Below are 24,634 nucleotides of genomic sequence, written 5' to 3' on the forward strand. Positions count from 1 at the left end.
TAGCATGTGGATACTAACCACAAACTTATAAGATGGGGTTTTGTTGTACTTGGCTGTATAGATGGGTTCAGTCGCTTGCCAGTAATGTTGGCATGTAGAGACAACAATAAAGCACCTACTCTTTTAGAGTGTTTCAAGAATTTTGTGAAAATGTACGGCCTTCCAAGTAGAGTAAGATCGGATAAAGGATTGGAAAATGTTGAAATAGCTGATTGCATGATACAATCACGTGGTACAAACTGTGGAAGCATGATAACTGGCAAATCTGTACACAATCAACGCATCGAGAGATTGTGGAAGGATGTATTTGAAGGTGTTCTTGGTTTTTATCACCAGATGTTCAATTTCATGGAAGATAGGAGTATTTTCGACCCCATGAATCCGAATCATCTAGTGGCACTTCATAACATTTATCTTTCACGAATCAACGAAAAGTTGGGAATCTGGCAAAGAGCTTGGTGAAACCACAGAATGAGGACAACGCTGTCATCTCCCTAACGATTGTGGATATCAGGTCAACTTCAAAACCCAATCGGCGTTGAACTTTCAGCTGATGAAATTGAAAGTTTTGGTGTAGAAGGAGAAGTTCATGAAAACTCCAACTCTTGATACAAGACCGATTCTACAACCACTTTCATTTGAATTCAGTGAGCAATGTAGAGAAGAACTAATACACAGGGTACCAGTCAACCAGCAACACGCAATCATGGCATTAAATTATACCAGAATGCTTTGCAAATTATTCGCGACAATATATCAGTAGTTGAATAGCATTAACATGACATGTGAATAATAATGTATTGAAGATACATGAAAAATTATTTCAAAATTATTATTGAGATATTGATGGAAAAACTGAAAGCTAATTATGTAAATCAGGTAACTAATATGAACAGAGCAAACAAATATGAATTATTATGCAAATTAGAGAATTAATATGAACAAATTTTAACCCAAAATTAATCAGGCCTGTCTATTGTCCTAGAGCATTTATGTACCAAATTTTATTCAAATGTGATGATCAGTAATTGAGATATCAGTGTTAATTAATTATGTTAATAAGGTGATTAATAAGCATAAATATTTACCAAAAACTAATTGGGTCTCTGCTTAGTTCTAGATTCATTGAAATGTGATGATGAGTACTCTTTAAAAGTTTCATTAAAATCCAATTCGTGGTTCTTTATACATTAGTAGAACATCCATGGAAACAATTGCCCAATTATGCAAATTAGGTAATTTATATCCACAATTATTTACCTTCAAACTAATCAGGGGTCTGCACAGTACTTGAGACATCAGGCAAAAAGCTGAAAATTAACTAATATGCTAATAAGGTAATTAATATGCACAAATATTTACCCAAAAACTAGTCAGGGCTCTGCACAGTCCTTAAGTAACTATGTACCACGTTTCATTGAAATGTGATGATTACTACTTGGAATATCAAAAGCTTAAAATTAAATTATTATGCAAATTAGGTGAAGAATATGTACTGATATTACTCTAAAAACTATCAGGTCTGTGCAGTGTCCTATGACATCTATGTACCAAGTTCCATTGAAATGTGATGATTACTACTTGAAATATCAAAAGCTGAAATTAATTAATTATGCAAATTAGGTAATTAATATATACTGATATTACCCTAAAAACTATCAGGTTTGTGGAGTGTCCTATGACATCTATGTACCAAGTTTTATTGAAATGTGATGATTAGTACTTATGTTATCATTATGTTATTAGTACTTGAGATTAATCATTATGCAAATTAGGTAATTAATATTGCACAGATTTTTACCCAAAACTAAGCAAATCTGTGCATTAGTTTGGAGCATCTATGTGCAAAGTTTCATCAAAATCCAATGAATGGTTCTTTAGATATCAGTGGAACAGTCATAGATATAATAGATGTATGATGCATGGATAGAGAATGTGTGATATATGGATAGATATAATAGATGTACAATGCATGGATAGAGAATGTGTGATATATGGATTAATATAATAGATGTATGATGCATGGATAGAGAATGTGTGATATATGAATAGAGATAATAGATGTATGATGCATGGATAGAGAATGTGTGATATATGGATAGATATAATAAATATATAATGCATAGATAGATAATGTGTGATATATGGATAGATACAATAGATGTATGCTGCATGGATAGAGAATGTGTGATATATGGATAGATATAATAGATGTATAATGCATGGATAGAGAATGTGTGATATATGGATATATATAATAGATGTACATTGTATAATGCATGGACAGAGAATGTGTGATACATGGATAGATATAATAGATGTATAATGCATGGATAGAGAATGTGTGATATATGGATAGATATAATAGATGTATAATGCATGGATAGAGAATGTGTGATATATGGATAGATATAATAGATGTATGATGCATGGATAGAGAATGTGTGATATATGGATAGATATAATAGATGTACAATGCATGGATAGAGAATGTGTGATATATGGATTAATATAATAGATGTATGATGCATGGATAGAGAATGTGTGATATATGGATAGATATAATAGATGTACAATGCATGGATAGAGAATGTGTGATATATGGATTAATATAATAGATGTATGATGCATGGATAGAGAATGTGTGATATATGAATAGAGATAATAGATGTATGATGCATGGATAGAGAATGTGTGATATATGGATAGATATAATAAATATATAATGCATAGATAGATAATGTGTGATATATGGATAGATACAATAGATGTATGATGCATGGACAGAGAATGTGTGATATATGGATAGATATAATAGATGTATAATGCATAGATAGAGAATGTGTGATATATGGATAGTTACAATAGATGTATGATGCATGGACAGAGAATATGTGATATATGGATAGATATAATAGATGTACAATGCATGGATAGAGAATGTGTGATATATGGATAGATATAATAGATGTATGATGCATGGATAGAGAATGTGTGATATATGGATAGATATAATAGATGTACAATGCATGGATAGAGAATGTGTGATATATGGATAGATATAATAAATGTATAATGCATGGATAGAGAATGTGTGATATATGGATAGATATAATAGATGTATGATGCATGGATAGAGAATGTGTGATATATGTATAGATATATTAGATATATAATACATAGATAGAGAATGTGTGATATATGGATAGATATAATAGATGTATGATGCATGGATAGAGAATGTGTGATATATGGATAGATATAATAGATGTATGATACATGGATAGAGAATGTGTGATATATGGATAGATATAATAGATGTATGATACATGGATAGAGAATGTGTGATATATGGATAGATACAATAGATGTATGATGCATAGATAGAGAATGTGTGATATATGGATAGATATAATAGATGTATGATACATGGATAGAGAATGTGTGATATATGGATAGATACAATAGATGTATGATGCATAGATAGAGAATGTGTGATATATGGATAGATATAATAGATGTATGATGCATAGATAGAGAATGTGTGATATATGGATAGATATAATAGATGTATGATGCATAGATAGAGAATGTGTGATATATGGATAGATACAATAGATGTATGATGCATGGATAGAGAATGTGTGATATATGGATAGATATAATAGATGTATAATGCATAGATAGAGAATGTGTGATATATGGATAGATATAATAGATGTATGATACATGGATAGAGAATGTGTGATATATGGATATTTATGATAGATGTTTAGTGCATGGATAGAGAATGTGTGATATATGCATATATATATAATAGATGTATAATGCATAGATAGAGAATGTGTGATATATGGATAGATATAATAGATGTATGATACATGGATAGAGAATGTGTGATATATGGATATTTATGATAGATGTTTAGTGCATGGATAGAGAATGTGTGATATATGCATATATATATAATAGATGTATGATGCATGGATAGAGAATGTGTGATATATGGATAGATATATCAAGAATTATCAAGTATGCAAACTACACTGTGTGAAGTGCAAAAGTCCGTGAACTTCATGAACTCTTTCTTCGAAGAATTTAAAAAAGAGATGAATGCATTACGCAATGAAAACAAATCACTGCGAGAACAACTTATCACAACAGAGCGTAAGCTGAACGGGGCTCAGAATGAAATTGAATCCCTGCAACAGTACACCAGACGTAACAACCTAATAATCCAGGGAATGCCTGAAAAAGAAGATGAAATCACTGACGACATAGTCGCCCAAGTTGCCGAAGCCGTAGGAGTGCATGTTTCTGAACATGACATCGACATCAGCCATCGACATCCACATAATCGCGAGCCAGCAACATCAAATATAATCGTTCGTTTCACACGTCGGACAGTTCGCAATCAATTGTACAAGGCGAAGAAAAATATGCACACCAAAACAACATCTGATCTAGGAATAGCGGGACTACGAGACACAAACAACAAAATATACATAAATGAACAACTAACTGAAAAGGGCAAGAGACTTTTTCACGAAGCCAACATTAAAAGGAAAGCAGCCAAATGGAAGTATCTATGGACTAATAATGGAATGATCTTAGCGCGAAAAGAGTCGGGATCGCTCGATGTGAAAATCTCGTCCTTGCAAGATGTCCAACGTATATCTTAACCTGCTAAGGTAACTTCAGTCATAATACCTTTGCCCGCGAATGAATACAAATCTTGACTCCAAATGTAATTATAATTGCAACTCCTATTCTCCGGAAAATTTCAATTCATTAAATTTTCAAAATACCTGCTCTTCTTTACTTCTCAATATTCGATCCCTCTCAAAACATTACGATGATTTTGTTACATTTCTCAATATATTAAATAACAATTTCCTTTTTTTTCACTTAGTGAAACATGGTTAAATTCACATTCAAACCCTGTCCGTTTTAACTTGCCAAATTATAATTTAATCACTTGCAATAGAGAAAGTTCCCAGGTGGGGATGTAGCTTTATACATTAACAGCTCTCTGTCATTCAATCACATAAATAATATTCAAATTCAACATTGTGAATCGATCTTTGTGGAATCCATTGTCAATAACAATAGACTCGTCATAGGTGTTAACTACCGAAAACCTAACACATCTTATCATGAATACATTGACAGTTTAGAAGCATGCCTATCCCAGTTGTCAGCTAGTGGTAAAAAGTGTATCATCCTCGGTGACGTCAACATTGACACGGCACATAATGCCACACCTGTTTCTAACTATCTCATCCTACTCAATGCTTATAATTTCTCCCAGATAATCGACACTGCTACTCGCGTTTTTCAACAATCCAGCACAACAATCGACCATTCAGTAACAAATATCACTGATCACTTTATTGAAAGTGGCACGATCCTAACGGACATTAGTGATCATGATCCAATTTTTGGTATCCTTTATTTACAAATACGACTTTCAAAACTTTAATTCAGAGGCCTTCTTGGCCGATTTAAGCACTACTTTATGGCGATCTGTTTATGAATGCTCTGATCCGAATACTGCCTATGCAGAATTTTATGTTAAATTTAATAATGTTTCTATGAAGCATCTTAAACGGAAAAAAGTTCGGAAAAAAAATACTCTAAAAAACCTTGGCCAACTAGAGGACTATTGAAGTTAATCAGCACAAAACACAAATTAGTTATTAAAATGAAAAATAACCCCGAAGATCTCCAAAATGCACACGAATGTAAACGTCTTGACTAAGTTGCTAAAGTCGGCTAAAAAGTCTTATTACTCAAATAAATTTGTTGTTACCCGCGGGAACACAAATAAAACATGGCAGGTTATAAATGAGGTCCTAAATAAAACAAAAACAAAGTCAGCCCCCCATGAATTAAATTCATCCAACTATAAACCCTTAACGAAATTTTTTTATATCGGTCAAGAATTTAATAAATATTTCACAAATATTGGCCCGAGCCTTGCCGCTAGTATAACGAACAAGTGTAACTTTCGACAATATCTCACCGGGAGTCAAATTAACTCGTTATTTTTCCACCCAGTAAGTGAGTCCGAAGTTTTCAATCAAATCAAATCCCTTAATCCCAATAAATCAGCAGGACATGACGAAATACACCCTAAAAAATTAATTCATTCAGCTAAAATTATTGCCCGACCCATTGCTCACATTATCAATAGTTCGTTAAGCCAAGGTGTTTTTCCTGATGACTTAAAGATTGCTAAGATTACACCCATTTACAAAAAAGGTACTCCAACAGAGGCCAGTAACTATCGCCCTATTTCAATCCTACCAATTCTTAGCAAAATATTTGAATCGATGATGAATAAACAATTTATAAGTTTCCTTGAAAAAAATCACATACTCACCAACATTACTGCATTACTTTCGGAATTGTTATCGACCTGAAAAAAGCATTTGATACAATTAATCACAAAATCTTACTCCACAAACTTGAACATTATGGTATCAGAGGTCTTCCGTTACAATGGTTTGAAAACTACCTTTCTAACCGACAACACTCAGTCAATATTGATAACACACTATCTTCTTTCAACGAAATAAAGTGTGGAGTTCCACAGGGATCGATTTTAGGTCCTATTTTATTTCTACTTTATATCAATGATATTATAAATTCCAGCCATGTTTTCGATTTTTGTCTTTTTGCAGACGACACAACTCTGTTTAAATCTGTCAAAGACAACACAATCTATTTCTCTGACATTAATGACGAATTCCAGAAAGTCTGTGAATGGTGTAATGCTAACCAACTAACTATTAACACACAGAAAACAAACTACATGCTTATAAAGTCACCACAAAGAACAGTTACTACAGAGGGCAGCTTGGTCATTAATGGGTCACCAATAGAGGGCGTTCGTTCCACACAGTATTTAGGCGTGACAATTGACTGTAATTTAACGTGGAAACCTCATATAGATTTACTAACTAAATTAATCTCCAGGAAAGTGGGTATTATCTCACAGATTCGGCATTATGTTCCAAGATCAATTCTTCTTCTTCTGTATAATTCCTTAATATTTCCCCATATTTCTTACTGTTTAGAGATTTGGGGAAACACATACTCGTCTTTCCTTGAACCAATCTTGCGCCTCCAGAAAAAAAGTCGTACGTCTCATCACATTATCCAACATTCATGCTCACACTGCCCCCTTGTTTAAAAACTTGGAATATTAGATGTTTACAAGTTATGTAAACTTCAAACATGTCTATCTGTTTTTATGTTTTTAATCTAAAAAATTGGCGTTTTGCACATACAATAAATCATTATCTGGACCCAATGCCCCACAATTATGCAACACGTTTAGCAATGGTTGATAGTTTTTATATTCCCAAAATAAATCTAACTTTATGCCAAAACACAATTAAATTTACTGCAACATGCCATTCGAATTCCCTTCCTAGCACAATCAAAAATGAAATGAACAGACACACATTTAAATCCAAATTGAAAAAAATGCTCTCCTAAGTCAGTGAAACGACGAAATGTCTACTATAATTTCATTTCATATGTTGTTTTTTTGTTTTTTTTGTATGTATGTATGTATATATATATATATATATATATATATATATATATATATATATATATATATATATATATATATATATATATATATATATATATATATATATATATATATATATATATATATATATATATATATATATATATATATGTTCTATTTTTATAGAAGAACCTTCCCAAATAAAAGAAATTCTAAAATTTAAAAATATAAGAGGTAGTCACTAAACCATGTACTTTCACACTCAAGCAAGAGAATATACATGTTGGTGAACTAGCCTTGCACTGTGAGTGTTTTATTGTTTACACTAAAGTTTTTTTCACAAATAAAAAAATTAAAAAAAAAAAATGAACTGCAGACCACACTTCTTTATATTTATTAGTGGGCAATATATTTCTATTTAATTTATTTTATTTAAAAAAAAAAAAAATTTAGAGGCATAACAACACAACGACTAGATTTGGTGTCAGTTTGCTCCCAATTCATACTGGAATATTGCCAGCAATAATTAATAAAGCTTGTTCAGAAAACCATTTATTCCCGACATCATATTCAATGGCTAGTTCTCAGGATCTACAACAGTAAATAAATAAACAGAAATCATTTTGATGCGTGGTTTTTAAACGACACTGCCATATCGCACAGATATTCAACACCACCATATCGAATTTGGATTTGGCCATACCATTTCAAGCTGCAGGGTGTCTAAACAATGACTCAACAAACAATAAACACATCTCCCACCCACCACACAAATTTTAGCCACAATTGAACAACCAAGAAAGTAACAAATATCAGGCTGCATCTTGAAAACAACGAGATACCACATTACAACCAGTCATTACAAACATGAAATCCTCCACCCCTCCCAGTACACCCTACAGCATTAATGGTTCCTATACTCATTTGCATCTATGTACAACAAGCTTAGCCAATAGATGCACCTGACTCATCAAACTTTTGACCAACCACTCATTCTAAATATTGTGGAGTGAGGGCGCTATTTACTAATGAGAGGAATCTTTTAAACGAATTAAACAGATCTAATATTACCAGCAGTGAGTATCTAGTTATGCTTTAATTAGAGAAGGTATACAATTCACTCACCTGTAAACATACTATGGCATGACATATAACTTTTAGCCCTAGGGGGGGGGGGGTCAGACTAGCCACCGTTGAAATCTTTTAAAATTTGATTTCACAGATAGTGATTCAGCTTTAGTTCTGAAATTAAATTAAAATATTAAAATTAATTCATTAATATTACCAGCAGTGAGTATCTAGTTATGCTATAATTAGAGAAGGTATACAATTCACTCACCTGTAAACATACTATGGCATGACTTATAACTTGTTCCTATAGATTTGGTAGCCTAGGCGTAGTGAATATGTGTACGATATACGTCTCAGATATTGAATTTGCTTTACTTCTGAAATAAAAATAAAAAAACGAAATATTGATGTGCTAAAAAACACTGTAATGGCGATCTCCAATTTGAATATAGAGTTGCATCGGGACATTCGTGATATAAAGAATAAATTGTGTTTATCCAATTCTGGTGATAACAACTCGCAAGTCAGTGATCACTTTGAACACAAACAAGCTAGTCTCCTTAGTGACATTCAACCGCCATTAACGCCGTGTATTCGAAGTAATGAGTTACGTAATGCTAATGATCAAGTTAGTGTAAATGGGGAGGAATGTGTGACAAAAACTGTGAACAACACTAATCCACCAGACGACTCGGGCTTTATAATGCAAGGCAGACGTCATCACCGCCAGAGACATCGCAGTTATGCTGATGCTGTCACCAACGGGCTAAACGAACCCACTAATATCAAACAACCCGATCCAACTTATAAAATTAGACACACACCACGGGATGTCAGTGCTGACACTCGGGTTCGCACTCGCAATCGACCAGATCCCAGCACACGCACTGTCGTTATCGGAACTCGCAAAGGTGGTCAAATGACTGTAGTGCAGAAACGGATGAGTGTGTTTATTTCCAGACTGAGTCCGGAAACCACCACTGATCTGATTGTAAATTATATTGCCAATAATATGAACATTAGAAATGTGGAATGCCAACGTTTAGACACTAAGTTTGACACTTATGCCTCGTTTTGCAAAACAACAACTGCATCCAACTTTCAGCCAAACGTGAACGCAAGTGCTTGGCCCGAAGGAGTTTTAGTACGCAAGTATTATCCGCGTCGTGAATAACTTTCTTATGTTAGATTTTAAAATTGTAACTTATAACTGTAGATCGGTCAAAAATAGTAGACCGATTGTCACCGAACTCTGCGATAAGCACGACATTTGTCTTTTACAAGAACACTGGCTCGTCAAGGATGATCTTGAATTTTTATCTACTATTCACAATGACTTCTATGCATATGGCGTTTCTGCTGTCGACACTAGTACTGACATCCTCTTGGGATGTCCCTTCGGAGGGACAGCTATTCTTTGGAGTAAAACAATAGGAAGTTCGCTAAAAATTAAGCCACCCCAGACGACCCCAGACTTCTTGGCGCAGAAATTACTTATGGAGAGAATAGCAAACTGTTTATCTGTGTGTGTACCTCCCGACCAACAGTGTTGAGAACCAAGACGAGTATGTTGACTATCTTGGTAAAATAAACGCCATTATCCAGGAGGTCGATACTCCGAACGTCTTTGTGATAGGGGACTGGAATACAGATCCGCGGTCGTATTCATGTTATTGTAATGAGCTACGCGAGCTTTGTAACGAGGAAGAGTTACTGATTTCTGATCTTGAATTTCTCGGCAACTCTGATATTAATTTTACGTACCTGAGTGAAGCACATAAGACTACCTCTTGGTTAGATCATTGTATTTCTACTTTAAGCGCGCATCGGTCAATTACAGACATTAATATATGTTACGACTATGTTGCGTCCGATCATATGCCCATGTCGATTACCTGTCGGGCTATGAACATGGTTACAACCACAACTAATAATAACTATGGTATTAATAGAAATACGCGTGTCAGCTGGCCAAAAATAACCGCTGATAAAATACAGCAATATACCCATACTAGCGAACTTTGTATGCGAAGGCTTAATATTCCCGTGGTTTACGTTGGATGCATTGGCATGTACTGATATTAACTGTCAAAATCGAGATCACCATACTATGATACATGCGTATTATGATGACATTGTAAATTCACTTAAAAAAGCTACGAACATCACTTTTAGACATACGAACTCCTATAAGTGTTTTAAACCAGTACCAGGATGGAACGATATTGTTAAGGATGCTCACACCTTGGCCCGTGACTGTTTTTCGGTGTGGCGTGCCGCAGGAAAACCGAGGCAGGGTTATATTTTTCAAATGATGACGTCATCGAGGGCGAAGTTTAAACTCGCACTGCGTAATTGTAAAAGATCACAGTCACAAATAATTGCTAACAAACTTGCGTATCACCTGCTGAATAAAGATGAACGTTCTTTTTGGAAAGAAATCACGACCCAACATGCCACATTCCTCCCATCCACGGTTGGTAGTGTGACAGGTGAATCCGATATTGTAAATATGTGGGCTGACCACTTTGAATGTATACTGAACTCTGTTAAGTCTGATAAACATAAAACTGAAGTGCTGGACCATTTTAATAATCTGAATGAGGATATTATACATGTATGTAGCTCGGAAATAAACGACATATTAAAGAAACTTCCTTCTGAGAAATCGGGCGGTACCGACGGGATCTGTGCCGAGAATTTGAAATACGCCAGCCCTACACTGAGTGTACACTTGTCCATGTGTATTACAGGGATTTTAATTCATGGAACTACTCCGCAACATATGACAGAGGTAATTTTAGTGCCAATAATTAAGAGCAAGAACGGTGAGGTCACCAGCCCGAACAATTATCGTCCAATAGCAATAACATCAGTGTTGTCGAAAGTCTTGGAGCACGTACTGCTGGTAAGGTGTGAATCCTACATTGAAACTATAGACAACCACTTTGGTTTTAAGAAGAAACACTCAACTGATTTGTGTATTCTTGTTCTCAAAGAAATAATTCGTCATTACAAGACCATGGGAAGAAATATGTTTGTGTGTTTTCTTGATGCTTCCAAGGCCTTCGATAGAGTAAACCATTGGACATTATTTAAAAAAACTTGTGCACCATAAAATCCCCCCATATATTACTCGGCTGTTAGTGAACTGGTATCGACACCAACATTACTGTGTTAGATGGGGAAACAACCTGTCACGTTTCTTTGAGGTCACTAACGGAGTTCGTCAAGGAGGTATTATGTCTCCGGCCCTGTTCAACCTTTATGTAGATGACTTAGATCGTGAATTAAATAAGCTTGGATGTGGTTGTCAGGTTGGTGCTAAAACTGTAAATAAATATTGTTAACCGCGTTTCGCAGTATAGCGGGTAACTATTGTCTGTACGAGATGGCAAACAGACGGGTATGGTATGTGGGGTCATGTGACATGGGGTATTTAAGTGGAGGATAGAAGGTTGAATCCCAATCTAGGCCAGTCTCGCTACAGTGCAGTTTTCGGCGGTTTCCTTTTTTAGTCACACTTCATTCCTGCGCTTCTCGTGTGAATCATCATGAATCAGGCATTGCGGCACTATCAGCCCAGCAGTAAAACTTTAACATCACGACTATGTTTTTTTCAAGTGCAAGTAGAAAAGACGGTTGATAGAACTAGCAGATCCAGTAGTGTTGGGAATGCACGACAACGTTCACTTCGGTTAGTCGATTGGGAAGACCTTGGACGAGATGTCAAAACATACAAGACGTACATTTCGGCCTATGTTTTGGGCGGCAAAAAAGCAGGCAAGAAACATTCTGAAGCCGAGAAGAAACAGACTGCAATATTAATTTTATTTACTATGCAGCCTCGTCGGCATCATATCCGGCACCACAGCAAGATTGCTTACAAATGGCATCGAGTACTGTTTCGAGAGCGGAGAATTCAAAGAAACCATGAGCATCTTTCACGTGCCGTATTCGTTACGTGTTCTCTGTAGCTGCCCCAGTAACCAACGCAAAATACTGATGTAACCTTCACTTTATTTATGACGAACAATATTGAGAAGATTGTAACACCGTCAAAACTGTGAAATACAAGAGTATACGTTCAGAAAATAATAACATGAACTTGCGTATTCGTATTGTAATAAGTACCAGTGCTACTATGCAAATAGATAGGCAATGGTATACAGCATAGTGCGCCACCTAGTGGCGAGACTAGACGAATCTATCGTACATGTACATACAAAATATGGTAAAGTTATACATGAATCTGAGCTCATACGAATAGATTACAAACTGTACATGGAATGTGACTTGCATAATCGTATAGAAAACGACTGAGAATCTTAGATGAGTGTAAACTCAACTACACGAGTGTCAACTCAACTACACAACTGACGGCGACTCGGCATGTAAACCACGCCAACGTAAATCAACTAAATCGATAAGGCTACCAAATTAAGCCTAAACATAACAAAAGTCTTCTCAAAAAATTCTCTAGTAACTCCTCAAACGTTACCTACCTCGTTGGCAGCATAAACGATACTTGGGCAGCGAAAAAGACAAAAACTAGATGCAGTGAAACGAGCGTTTCACTTCCAGTGAAAGCGAAAAATGGCGTCTGCCCCAATCCTCGTACAGAGCGCGCACAACACCAAAAACTGCCGTGAGATAAATAAACGAGTGGGAGCACTAAAAGAATCAGGAACAAGTCTAAACAACAAAACTACAGTACCTACTAGTATAACCTGTAGTAAAATTCTGAAGAAGACGTCTTTCACGTGTACATAGCACGCCGACAAGTGAACAAGGCTAAACAAAGCGCAGGAACGCAGCAAAGTTTCAGTTGCTCGGGCAACGGCAGCCACACTCCCACCCAAATCATCCAAGATGATTTCTAAAAAGAGGAGGTATTCGGAATAAACAAATATCGCCTTATCAATGTAAAACATGTGAACGATCATGGTCAACTACTGTGTCTACTCAGTAGAAGAAGTAACATCATTTCAATCCTTCATGACAGGAAATGAGAAGAATCAGCTTATGAATTGGACGGTCTAAAAATGTTCTATTGTAAATTGGCTTACCTGTTTTATCTAAGTTCGGAGTGGCCATTAGTAGCTTTACCTTTCTCACAAGACCATCACTAGAGGGATAGGTCTCTACCACTTTAGCTAATCTCCAATCAGAGCGAAAGATGTTCTCGTCCTTTAGCATAACTATATCACCAACCCTGGTATTTTCTTTGGTACCTTGCCAGGTTTTCCTTGACTGAAGATTGTACAAATATTCTTTTTCCCACCTTGTCCAGAACAGATTAGCCAGATATTGGACTCTGCGCCACCTCTTTCTCGCATATATACCTTCCCTCACAAAATCTCCAGGAGGTGGAGGGGTGACAATTCCAGACTTCATTGTGAGAATATTGTTTGGCGATAGAGGAAGGAGTCCATTAGGGTCTTCCAAATCATCCACCGTCAGTGGTCTGCTGTTGATTATGGCCATTGTCTCATACAGGAATGTACGCAAAGCTGATGTGTTCAGCTGGGCTCCATTCTGGATCAGGATTCCATCTAAGACACTTCTGATAGTCCGGATCTGCCTCTCCCATACTCCGCCCATGTGGCTTGATGAAGGAGTGTTAAATATAAACTCACAATTTTGGGGGAGAAGTTTTCTTGCGATACTATCAATGTTTAACTTGTTAAGATTCTCCTTCAGTTCATGACTCGCACCAACAAAGTTGGTTCCTTGGTCACAGCGAATCATGAGGACCTTTCCTCGAATGGCATTAAGGCATCTCAATGCATTGATGAACGAATCCGTAGACATATCATCTAAGACCTTAATATGAACAGCTCTTGATGCGAGACACGTGAAGATTAACCCATACCTCTTCAGCTCCTTTTGTCCTTCTTTGATCATAAACAGTCCAAAACAGTCCAGTCCACAGTGGGTAAATGGTGGAGAGGGTTCTGTCCTGTCTTCTGGGAGGTTTGCCATTTTTTGTGTCACTCTTATTCCTCTCAGTTTTTTGCACGTAACACAGTTTTGGATCAGGGACGACACTGTCGAACGACACCCAACAATCCAGTATCCATGATTCCGAATCTCGTTGATAGTCATGCCTCGACCTTGATGACCTATGCGGTCATGATAATGATTTGCAACCAATGTTGAGAAATGGTTTCTCTTTGGCAACAAAATTGGATGCTTCACTCCATATAAGAAGGCTGACCTTTTCAATCTGCCTCCCACCCGTAGTAAACCATTCTCATCGAGAAAGGGGTCCAGGTTCTTTAGAGGATCTACTCTACGACTAGAAGTGTATCTCTTCTGGAGATTCAGTATACTGTCTTTGAATGCTTCTTGCTGTATAACTCTGATAAGGTTTGTCTCTGCTAAGTTTCTAACCTGTATTTTGGAGAATAGCTTTCCCCGTTTCTTAAGTGAACATTCAACAATGACTGCCACTGCTGTCACTGCCTTTGAATAGCTAGAAAATCTGCTCATCCTCTCTGTGAAGCTAGTGAACTTCATTCTCTGTACAATATGTACAACTGTTGGTTTGACCTCTACATCATCTGGTGGGATTTCCAAGTCAATGTCTGCAGTCTGAGGTGAAGCCTCCGTTTCCCACAAAAACTTAGGGCCTGTAAGCCAGTTGGATTTGGCGATTTCATCAGCTGTTAGACCACGTGTGGCATGATCTGCAGGGTTATCAGTGGTTGGAACATATTTCCACTGTGCTGGCTGGGAAACTTCTCTAATTCGTTGAACCCTGTTCGCGACAAACATCTTGAGTCTCTTTGTATCATTCTTTATATATCCCAAGACTACCTTGGAATCCGTCCAAAAATGATGTGACATGTCTTTATAGCCCATTTCTGTCTCGAGAACCTTAGAAACCTTTGCTGAAATTGTTGCAGCTTGTAGTTCCAGTCTAGGTATAGTTACAGGCTTCAATGGGGCAACTCTGGCCTTCGCCATGACTAAGGCACAGTGTACCTTTTCATCTGTGGTCTTCAGACGCACATATGAACATTGTCCATAACCAGAAAACGATGCATCAGAAAAGTGGTGAAGTTGTACTGAGACTGCTTGACCCAAACCATCTGGAATGAAGCATCGCGGAATTTTGATCTCACTCAGTTTCAACAGCTCGGCTTTCCAGCGTTCCCAATCTGGACGAAGATCATCTGGCAATGGGTCATCCCAATCTGATCTGTCCTGGCACATTCTTTGAAGTATCATCTTCCCAACTAAGACTAAAGGCGAAATAAGACCTAAGGGGTCGTAAATTGAGGCAACTGTTGCTAGAATCCCACGACGAGTCAAGGGGTGATCCTTTAATGTCAACTTAAAACAAAAGGTATCTGATTCGATGCACCACTGTATACCTAAAACCTTCTCTGGCGAAAAACTCTTCTGACTGGGTTCAAGGTCAGTCTGTGTTATAGTCGCTCTTTCGGACTCTGGAAGACTTAACATTACCTCAGAATTATTACAACTAATTTTGTGTAGCCGCAAGTTACCCTTTTCACAGATCTCAACAGCATTGTGAATGAGATCCTTCATAGCTTCTACACTGTTCCGACTTCAACCCATCATCAACATAGAAGTTGTTTTTCAAGAATTCTGAAGCGTTCTCTCCAAGGTGCTTGTAGTCCTTGGCAAGTTGTTTTAAGCCGAAGTTCGCACATGCTGGCGATGAAACAGCTCCAAACAAATGGACTTTCATCCTAAAGTCAACTGGGGGTTGTGTGAAGTCTTCGTCTTCCCACCACAAAAACCTGAGAAAGTCTTGGTGTTCGGGCTTCACACGAAACTGATGGAACATTTTCTCCACATCACATGTTAAGGCAATTGGGTGTTCACGGAACCTGCAGAGTACTCCAATTAAGGGGTTGATCAAGTCTGGACCTGACAAAAGGTGGTCATTCAAGCTTGAACCCTGGTAACGAGCGCTGCAATCAAAGACAATTCTTACTTTATTTGGTTTTCTGGGATGGTATACCCCATGATGAGGTATATACCATGGTGTTGATGTCAGTGGCTCATCATGTGGGACCATTACTGCATCACCTCTCTTTAGTATCTCTCTCATGAAAGTGGTGTAATGATTTTGATATTCTGGTTTTCTCTGGAATTGTTTCAACAAGCCTATGGCACGATGCATGGCTGCTTGACGATTATTTGGTAACTGTGGAGGTTTTCCATTCCTAAATGGTAGCGGCATCTCATAATACCCATCTTCTCTCTGCCGAATACCATTTGATACGATTTCTATAAACTTCATGTCTTCTTGAGACATAGTCTTATAATCTTCATCTCTGAAGTCTCTTTCTACGATACTCAGCAAATCAGCAATGGTGACTTCTTTGATTGGAGTCTTATATACATACATCATGTTTGATTGCTCGTCAGGCTTGATGGGGGCATGTATGGTTCTGCTAACAACCGTGTGGGTGTGACCAAATGCATCGAATTCCTCTGAAAGTTGTGTCTGAGATCCACCAACAATGCTCCAACCGAGTTTAGTTTCTACACCATATGGTTGGTTGCCACTACCTAAGACGCAATTCTGGGGTGCTAAAGCACTTGGGCAGTTGTATCCAATTAACAAACCAACTGGGCAGTCCTGCTTAGGAGTCAGCAGATCTGCAATCCTACAAAGGTGAGACCATTCACGAGCAGTTTCAGGTGTTGGGATGTGGGACCTGTCCAGTGGGATATGATCTCTGGAATATGTTGTTGGAAGAGGAATCCCTGAAGTAGAGTTAAATCCTCTCACCACAAGATTTTCATATTTATGACTTTCTACAAGGTCTCCCTTTGAAGTCATCGTTGACAAACGTAGCTTTGCTGGGCTAGAGTGTGCTTGTAGGTCCTCCCCGATCTGGTCCAATATAAATGTGACATCTGACATAGTGTCGAGCAGAGCATAGACCAGCATCTCACTGCCTGGGTTTTCCTTGCACGATACCCATACTGGCACTACCATGGAGGAAACTGATTCTTTGTTACCGCTTAACACTTTGTGGCAGGTAGCTTCTTTTTGTTCAATCTCATGGGTTTCAGATGTCTTGTTACCTGATTTAGAGTATTTATCTCTGTCATGTAAACTAGTAGGGTGTTTCTTATGGCAAACCTTGCACTCACACCTGTTGGTGTACTGTCTTGACATGTGGCCTTCTCCAAAACAACCAAAACAGAGGCCTTTCTTCCTTATAAAGTCTCTTCTTTCGTCCATGGTTCTTCGGGAAAAGTTTCGACAATCTTGAACAGTGTGATTTCCCTTATCACAGAATATGCATTCATTTGATTTATCAACTGTTTGAACCGTAGTTGCTAATGACCTTTTCGAAGGTTGCGAACGAGAGTAATTATTCGACTTCCTGTAAGTATGATTACCATCTGGTTCCATTGCATTAAATTGCTTTGGTTCAAAAACTACAACAGGATCATTTAATATTTCTGACTCCTCCATAACAAAGGTAGCGAAGTCTCGAAACAACGGGTAACATCCACGCTCTCTTTTGTTTCTAGCAATAAGACGATTCCACCTATGACCTAACCATTCTGGTAGTTTAGATACTAATCTCCTGTTCTCTCTCATGTCATCAAGTATATGGAGTTCTCGGATTTCAGTAGCAGCCACAACACACTGTTGTAGAAAGTCTGCATATCTTCGTAAACCTGTTTTGTCCCTGGTTTGAATCTTTTGCCACAAATCAAGCTTTGATCTGAAGGCTTCCGCAATGACGAAGGGATTGCCAAATCTCTTTTCAAGAACACATTTTGCTTCCTCAAAGGCATTTTGGCTCCGTAGAAGAAAGAATCCACTCACTGCCTCCCTTGCCTGGCCTCCTAAATAACGTTTCAGATAATGAATTTTCTCACCCTGTGGAATGCCTCTACTTCCGATCAAGGTGGTGAATGACGATATCCAATCTGGGTATTGAAGTGGGTCTCCAGTAAAGACTTGTGGTTCAGGAGTAGGTAGACGGCTCATAGCAATTGTCCGGGCAAATATTTCTGCTGTCAACTCTGAAGATGGTAGGTGAGCTTGAGTGTCTGTGTTCATGTTCTTGGTGTATGGCGTTGGAGGAGCACATTTCTCAGGAGGTACCATTTCCTTATTTACAGTTGGACTTGTGAACAAGTGCTTAAGATCAGGCACTTTCTTTGACAGTTGAGATGTGCTGCGAATTGAATCAGAGTCATCTTCTTCATCGCTATACACTTTCAGTCTTGCTTCTTCTGCCTTCAACTCGGCAGCTAGTTTCTGTTCTTCTAATTCCCGTCTCAAATTAGACATTTTCCTTTCAGTTTGTAAACTCCTTCGTTTTTCTTCCAAACTTCTTTGGTTTTCTTCAAACTCAATTTGTTCTATCATTTCTTGTTTCTTGTTAAGGAGTACTTGGGCTTCCAACTTAGTTTTCAAGGCAGCTGCCTCTGCTGCGGCTTCTCGACGTCGGTTTGAACTGCTTGAAGCTTTGGAATATCTGGAGACTGAAGATGCTTTTGATCCCTCATGCTTGATATGCAACCTTGACATGAGGTCTTTGTTGTTGTTAAATACTATTTGAGCTTTATCAAGTTGATTGATGGCCTGTCTGGAGCTTTCAGAAATCTTGTCGAGAGCCTTTCCTAACACTGTACTCTCTTCGCCGGGCAGGACACAAAGATGCTCTTCAACCACATCTTGCAATACTTTTAAGCAGTTTTCAATATCCAATTTGACTGCTGTCAATTTCTCTTCGTCTATGGTTGGCTCAGTTACAAGTTTCTGTGCATTATCTATAATGGTTATTAGATCAAAATGATTTTCCCAGAATTTACCTGTTAGTACTTCACTTCTATTCTGTATTGCTTTTTCTGTAAGTTTCCGTGTTCTTTCTGACCTCCGCAGTTGACTTGTCTCTTCCTCAGTTTGACTTTCAACGGGAATTCCACTCAATCTCATCTGTGCCTCTGGTGGTACTTCATTGTCATGTGGACTAATGTTTGTTGGGGTGATGGCCTCATCAGCCATATTTGAAAAGAGACTATTAAACTGTATGGTTAAATTGAATCAAAATTGACTAAACACTAATTCACAATCTATTTCAAAAGGCAGATACGCTCACTATTTGGCTGGGAGTGTGGTAAACAAACAATCGCGACTACAATGGAAAAGCACAGAGCGCAAGAGTAAGCCAAGTACAGATGTCAAGCTTGCTAATAGCACAGATCCTAAATATGACACTAAAATTACACCAAGTTCAACAAATATTTGAATTATAAATGCAGAGTATCCTCAGTATGCAGATTGAGTCTTATTCTATATCACAATTCTCATTGGCTGCGACACCTGAGAGCTATACTGAATTCAAGCAAGTAACTAAATGTCCAACACAGTTCAACACAGTTCAAGTTTGATAATTAAATCAATGACATTCACTGTCTGCTTGTGTACACAAATGTCAAATGTTATATACAACATGCATGTTTCATACAATGTTCAAATGTACTGGATCTTGCAATTTTGTGTTTATATGTAACAGTCTTCTGTTGTCAACGGTATTCTGAAGAATAGCTGTATCCTCCATCTGCTGTATACAGTGCTTTCGAGTTTCCACTGATTGTCTTGATAGTAGCGAAGTCTATCCGAATGACATCTGGACGTTCAGCTTAGTATACGATACGATGCAGTGGATAGTGCAGGCAATTCCTTTCTTTGACCTCACAGCAATGACTATAGTTTCGACCAGAAATTGTTGACTGTCGAGTTTTGACTGTAGCTGGCTGCCCCAGTAGCCAACGCAAAATACTGATGTAACCTTCACTTTATTTATGACGAACAATATTGAGAAGATTGTAACACCGTCAAAACTGTGAAATACAAGAGTATACGTTCAGAAAATAATAACATGAACTTGCGTATTCGTATTGTAATAAGTACCAGTGCTACTATGCAAATAGATAGGCAATGGTATACAGCATAGTGCGCCACCTAGTGGCGAGACTAGACGAATCTATCGTACATGTACACACAAAATATGGTAAAGTTATACATGAATCTGAGCTCATACGAATAGATTACAAACTGTACATGGAATGTGACTTGCATAATCGTATAGAAAACGACTGAGAATCTTAGATGAGTGTAAACTCAACTACACGAGTGTCAACTCAACTACACAACTGACGGCGACTCGGCATGTAAACTACGCCAACGTAAATCAACTAAATCGATAAGGCTACCAAATTAAGCCTAAACATAACAAAAGTCTTCTCAAGAAATTCTCTAGTAACTCCTCAAACGTTACCTACCTCGTTGGCAGCATAAACGATACTTGGGCAGCGAAAAAGACGAAAACTAGATGCAGTGAAACGAGCGTTTCACTTCCAGTGAAAGCGAAAAATGGCGTCTGCCCCAATCCTCGTACAGAGCGCGCACAACACCAAAAACTGCCGTGAGATAAATAAACGAGTGGGAGCACTAAAAGAATCAGGAACAAGTCTAAACAACAAAACTACAGTACCTATTAGTATAACCTGTAGTAAAATTCGGAAGAAGACGTCTTTCACGTGTACATAGCACGCCGACAAGTGAACAAGGCTAAACAAAGCGCGGGAACGCAGCAAAGTTTCAGTTGCTCGGGCAACGGCAGCCACATTCTCCAATCCAAAGATGTCGAACATTAAGTTAAGTAACTCTTTATGTAACTATTTTAACACTTATGCCGATTTTCATTGTTCGTTTTTTGTGAGGTAGCATCCCTAATTTATGGGGTGTCAATTGTCGCGGCAAAAAAAAAAAAAAAAAAAAATTCCTGTATGCTTTGAGTTGTACGATGTGAGTGGTGTTACAGTCACTCCACTATTTGGCTGACTTACTATTTTGAGATTTGCGTCCCTTTGCCAGGGACTCTTGTGAGCAGGTTTAGAGTTTGGTAATTTGTTTGTAAAGTGACTACCACTTGGTCTAAAGTGTTGGACGTGTATGCCGGTTATGGCTACTTCTCCACGGTACGTATTTGCGTCAACTGAAATTGATAATTCAATCTTGGAGTACTGAAGAAATATGTATTCTCCCACGTTATTAGTTGATTGTCGATATAATAAGGCAGGTAAACGTTGACTGGTGTTAGATTGTAGGAACGTTATTTTTTTGTTTTGCTCTTGTTCAAATTCAACGTTCGTTGTTAAGACGCCTCTCTCGCTTGACAATTATTCGTTCGTGTGGACAAATCAGGGCTATTTGGATTCTCCCAAGATTCTAGTTACGGTCGTAGGTATTGTGTATCCAAAGCGTTTTACTTTGGAATTTGGCATTTCATCGCGCCATGTTTTTTCACAAAATACCAAAGCGAAGGTAAGTTGTTGGTCAGTTGCGTGTGTGTGTGACTTAGTTTTTGGTGAGCTTATATCAACGTAACTATGAAATCAAAGCTAGTAACGATTTATTTAAATCTAGAGCTATTTCAAACCGTGCATGTTTGAAGGAATCGGTAAAATACTGCAATTCCACAATATGTATATTTGTGCCGCTTTTCATCATGTTAGATAAGCGAGTTAAAAATTTAATGTGCATGAATGGGACTACGCCATGCTTCCGTACATGACGGCCATGACGGCCATGGTGGTTTATAATGTTAAACAAGAAGGTAAGAGTGTATGTGGTAAGTGTTCTGTATAGCATTGTTGAAAGTTCAACATGGCGAGCACTCGTTGAAGCTTACTGTTTGTTATTAGGAAAGATTTGAGCGGATAACCAGTGGTGAGGATTGCATTTAACAGTAAATACTTAGAAGGTCATACACCGTGTGTGTTTTTTATACTGACACGTCCTCAATTGGCTATGGCAGATGTATTGATCAAGAAGATAAGTGGTCTCTATAATGACACGTTGGAAGTTCAACCTAGAAGAAACTCGTTGCAGTTCACCGTATATTATTATGAAACAGTCAAGTTTTGAAGCCTTAAACGTGCAATTGTGCACAAATAACTAGAAGGTAAGTGGTCTCTATAAGGACACGTTGGAAGTTCAACCTAGAAGAAACTCGTTGCAGTTCTCCGTATATTATTATGAAACAGTAAAAGTTTTGAAGGCTTAAACGTGCAATTGCGCACAAATAACTCGATCGTGGCGAAGATGGCGAGAGTCTAAAGTAGAGTATCTGAGTTACAGGATATAGCGATATGCAATTTGATTTATGCGATAGCATATACGCTGCTATGCCCAAGGTGTGCGCCTCTGGGGCAGAATGCTCTAGCCAATGGGCTTAGTAAACATGTTGTTTACAACGATTGTAGTGTTTGGTTTTGATGCTTTCAATGAGCTTGATGCCCTGTGGGATCCACATTTCAGTGGATATGTTTGCTTTTTGACAGCAACAGTAAATTACGGAAGGAGTATCAGTAATGATGCTTTCCAGGAGCTTTGATGCCCTGTGGCATAGCAGTTGCAAAAAAACGGCAAAGTAGTGGCAAAGTAAGGCAAAGTAGTTGCAATGTACGACAAAGAACGGCAAGCTAGTGGCAAAGTAGTGGCAAAGAATGGCAAAATAGTGACAAAGTGGTGGCAAAGTAGTGGCAAAGTAGCGGCAAAATACTGGAAGTTGTGGCAAAGCACTACAATGTAGTGGCAAAGTAGTGGCAAAGTAGTGGCAAAGTACGGTAAAGTACAGCAAAGTACTGGCAAAGTACTGCAAAGTACTGCAAAGTAGTGGCAAAGTACTGCAAAGAAGTGGCAAAGTACAGCAAAGTAGTGGCAAAGTACTGCAAAGGAGGGACAAAGCACTGCAAAGGTGTGGCAAAGTACAACAAAGGAGTGGCAAAGTGTTGCAAAGGAGTGGCAAAGTACTGCAAAGTAGAGGCAAAGTACTGCAAATGTGTGGCAAAGTAGTGGCAAAGTACTGCAAAGGAATGGCAAAGTACGGCAAAGTGGTGGCAAAGTACTGCAAAGGAGTGGCAGATTACTGCAATGTAGTGGCAAAGTAGTGGCAAAGTAGTGGCAAAGTAGTGGCAAAGTAGTGGCAAAGTACGGTAAAGTACTGCAAAGTACTGGCAAAGTAGTGCAAAGTAGTGGATAAGTACTGCAAACTGCAAAGAGTGCAAAGTAGTGGCAAAGTACTGCCAAGGAGTTGGCAAAGTATGGCAAAGTGGTGGCAAAGTACTGCAAAGGAGTGGCAAAGTACTGCAATGTAGTGGCAAAGTAGTGGCAAAGTAGTGGCAAACTAGTGGCAAAGTACGGTAAAGTACTGCAAAGTACTGGCAAAGTAGAGGATAAGTACTGCAAAGATTGCAAAGTAGTGGCAAAATACTGCCAAGGAGTGGCAAAGTACTGCAAAGGCGTGGCAAAGTAGTGGCAAAGTAGTGGCAAAGTACTTCAAAGAAGTAGCAATGTACTGCAAAGCAGTGGAAAAGTACAGCAAAGTACTGCAAAGTAGTGGCAAATTAGTGCAAAGGAGTGGCTAAGTACTGCAAAGTAGTGGCAAAAAAACGGCAAAGTACGGCAAACTATTGGCAAAGTGTGGCAAAATAGTGACATTGTAGTGGCAAAGTAGTGGTAAAGTAGTGGAAAATACGGCAAAGTAGTGGCGAAGTATTTCAAAGAAGTAGGAATGTACTGCAAAGCAGTGGCAAAGTAGTGGCAAAGAACGGCAAGTAGTGGCAAAGTAGGCAAAATAGTGGCAATGTACGGCAAATTAGTGGCAAAGTACGGCAAAGTAATGCAAAGTAATGGCAAAGTACTGCAAAGTAGTGGCAAAGTACGGCAAAGTAATGCAAGGTAGTGGAAAAGTACAGCAAAGTAGTAGAAAAGTAGTGGCAAAGTACTGCAAATTAGTGGCAAATGAGTAGCAAAGTAGTGGCAAAGTACTGGCAAAGTAGTGGCAAAGTACGGCAAAGCAGTGGCAAAGTACGGCAAAATAGTGGCAAAGTACAGCAAAGTAGTGGCAAAGTACTGCAAAGTAGTGGCAAAGTACGGCAAAGTAGTGACAAAGTCCGGCCAGGTAGTGGCAAAGTATGACAAAGTAGCGGCAA

The 24,634-nt window shown here is 38.1% G+C and overlaps 2 protein-coding genes across 2 annotated transcripts; one reads left to right on the forward strand and one right to left on the reverse strand.

The window, feature by feature from the left end:
• The first annotated feature begins 4,034 nt into the window (after positions 1 to 4,034).
• Positions 4,035 to 4,682, forward strand: LOC144361673 (uncharacterized). The gene has a single exon (XM_078013539.1). It carries the CDS (start codon positions 4,035 to 4,037, stop codon positions 4,680 to 4,682), a length of 648 nt encoding a protein of 215 aa, XP_077869665.1.
• Positions 4,683 to 13,600: 8,918 nt separating this feature from the next.
• Positions 13,601 to 16,090, reverse strand: LOC146734706 (uncharacterized). Its single transcript, XM_085507611.1, has one exon. The coding sequence runs from the start codon at positions 16,088 to 16,090 to the stop codon at positions 13,601 to 13,603; it is 2,490 nt and encodes an 829-aa protein (XP_085363737.1).
• Positions 16,091 to 24,634: the final 8,544 nt, after the last annotated feature.

The sequence above is a fragment of the Saccoglossus kowalevskii genome, chromosome 14, assembly GCF_978046115.1.
Source record: "Saccoglossus kowalevskii chromosome 14, keSacKowa6.1, whole genome shotgun sequence".
NCBI classification, from domain to species: domain Eukaryota; kingdom Metazoa; phylum Hemichordata; class Enteropneusta; family Harrimaniidae; genus Saccoglossus; species Saccoglossus kowalevskii.

Excerpts from the sequence above, each read along its gene's own strand:
- LOC144361673 (XM_078013539.1), top strand. The coding sequence starts at position 4,035 with ATGCAAACTACACTGTGTGAAGTGCAAAAGTCCGTGAACTTCATGAAC.
- LOC146734706 (XM_085507611.1), bottom strand. The coding sequence starts at position 16,090 with ATGTTAAGTCTTCCAGAGTCCGAAAGAGCGACTATAACACAGACTGAC.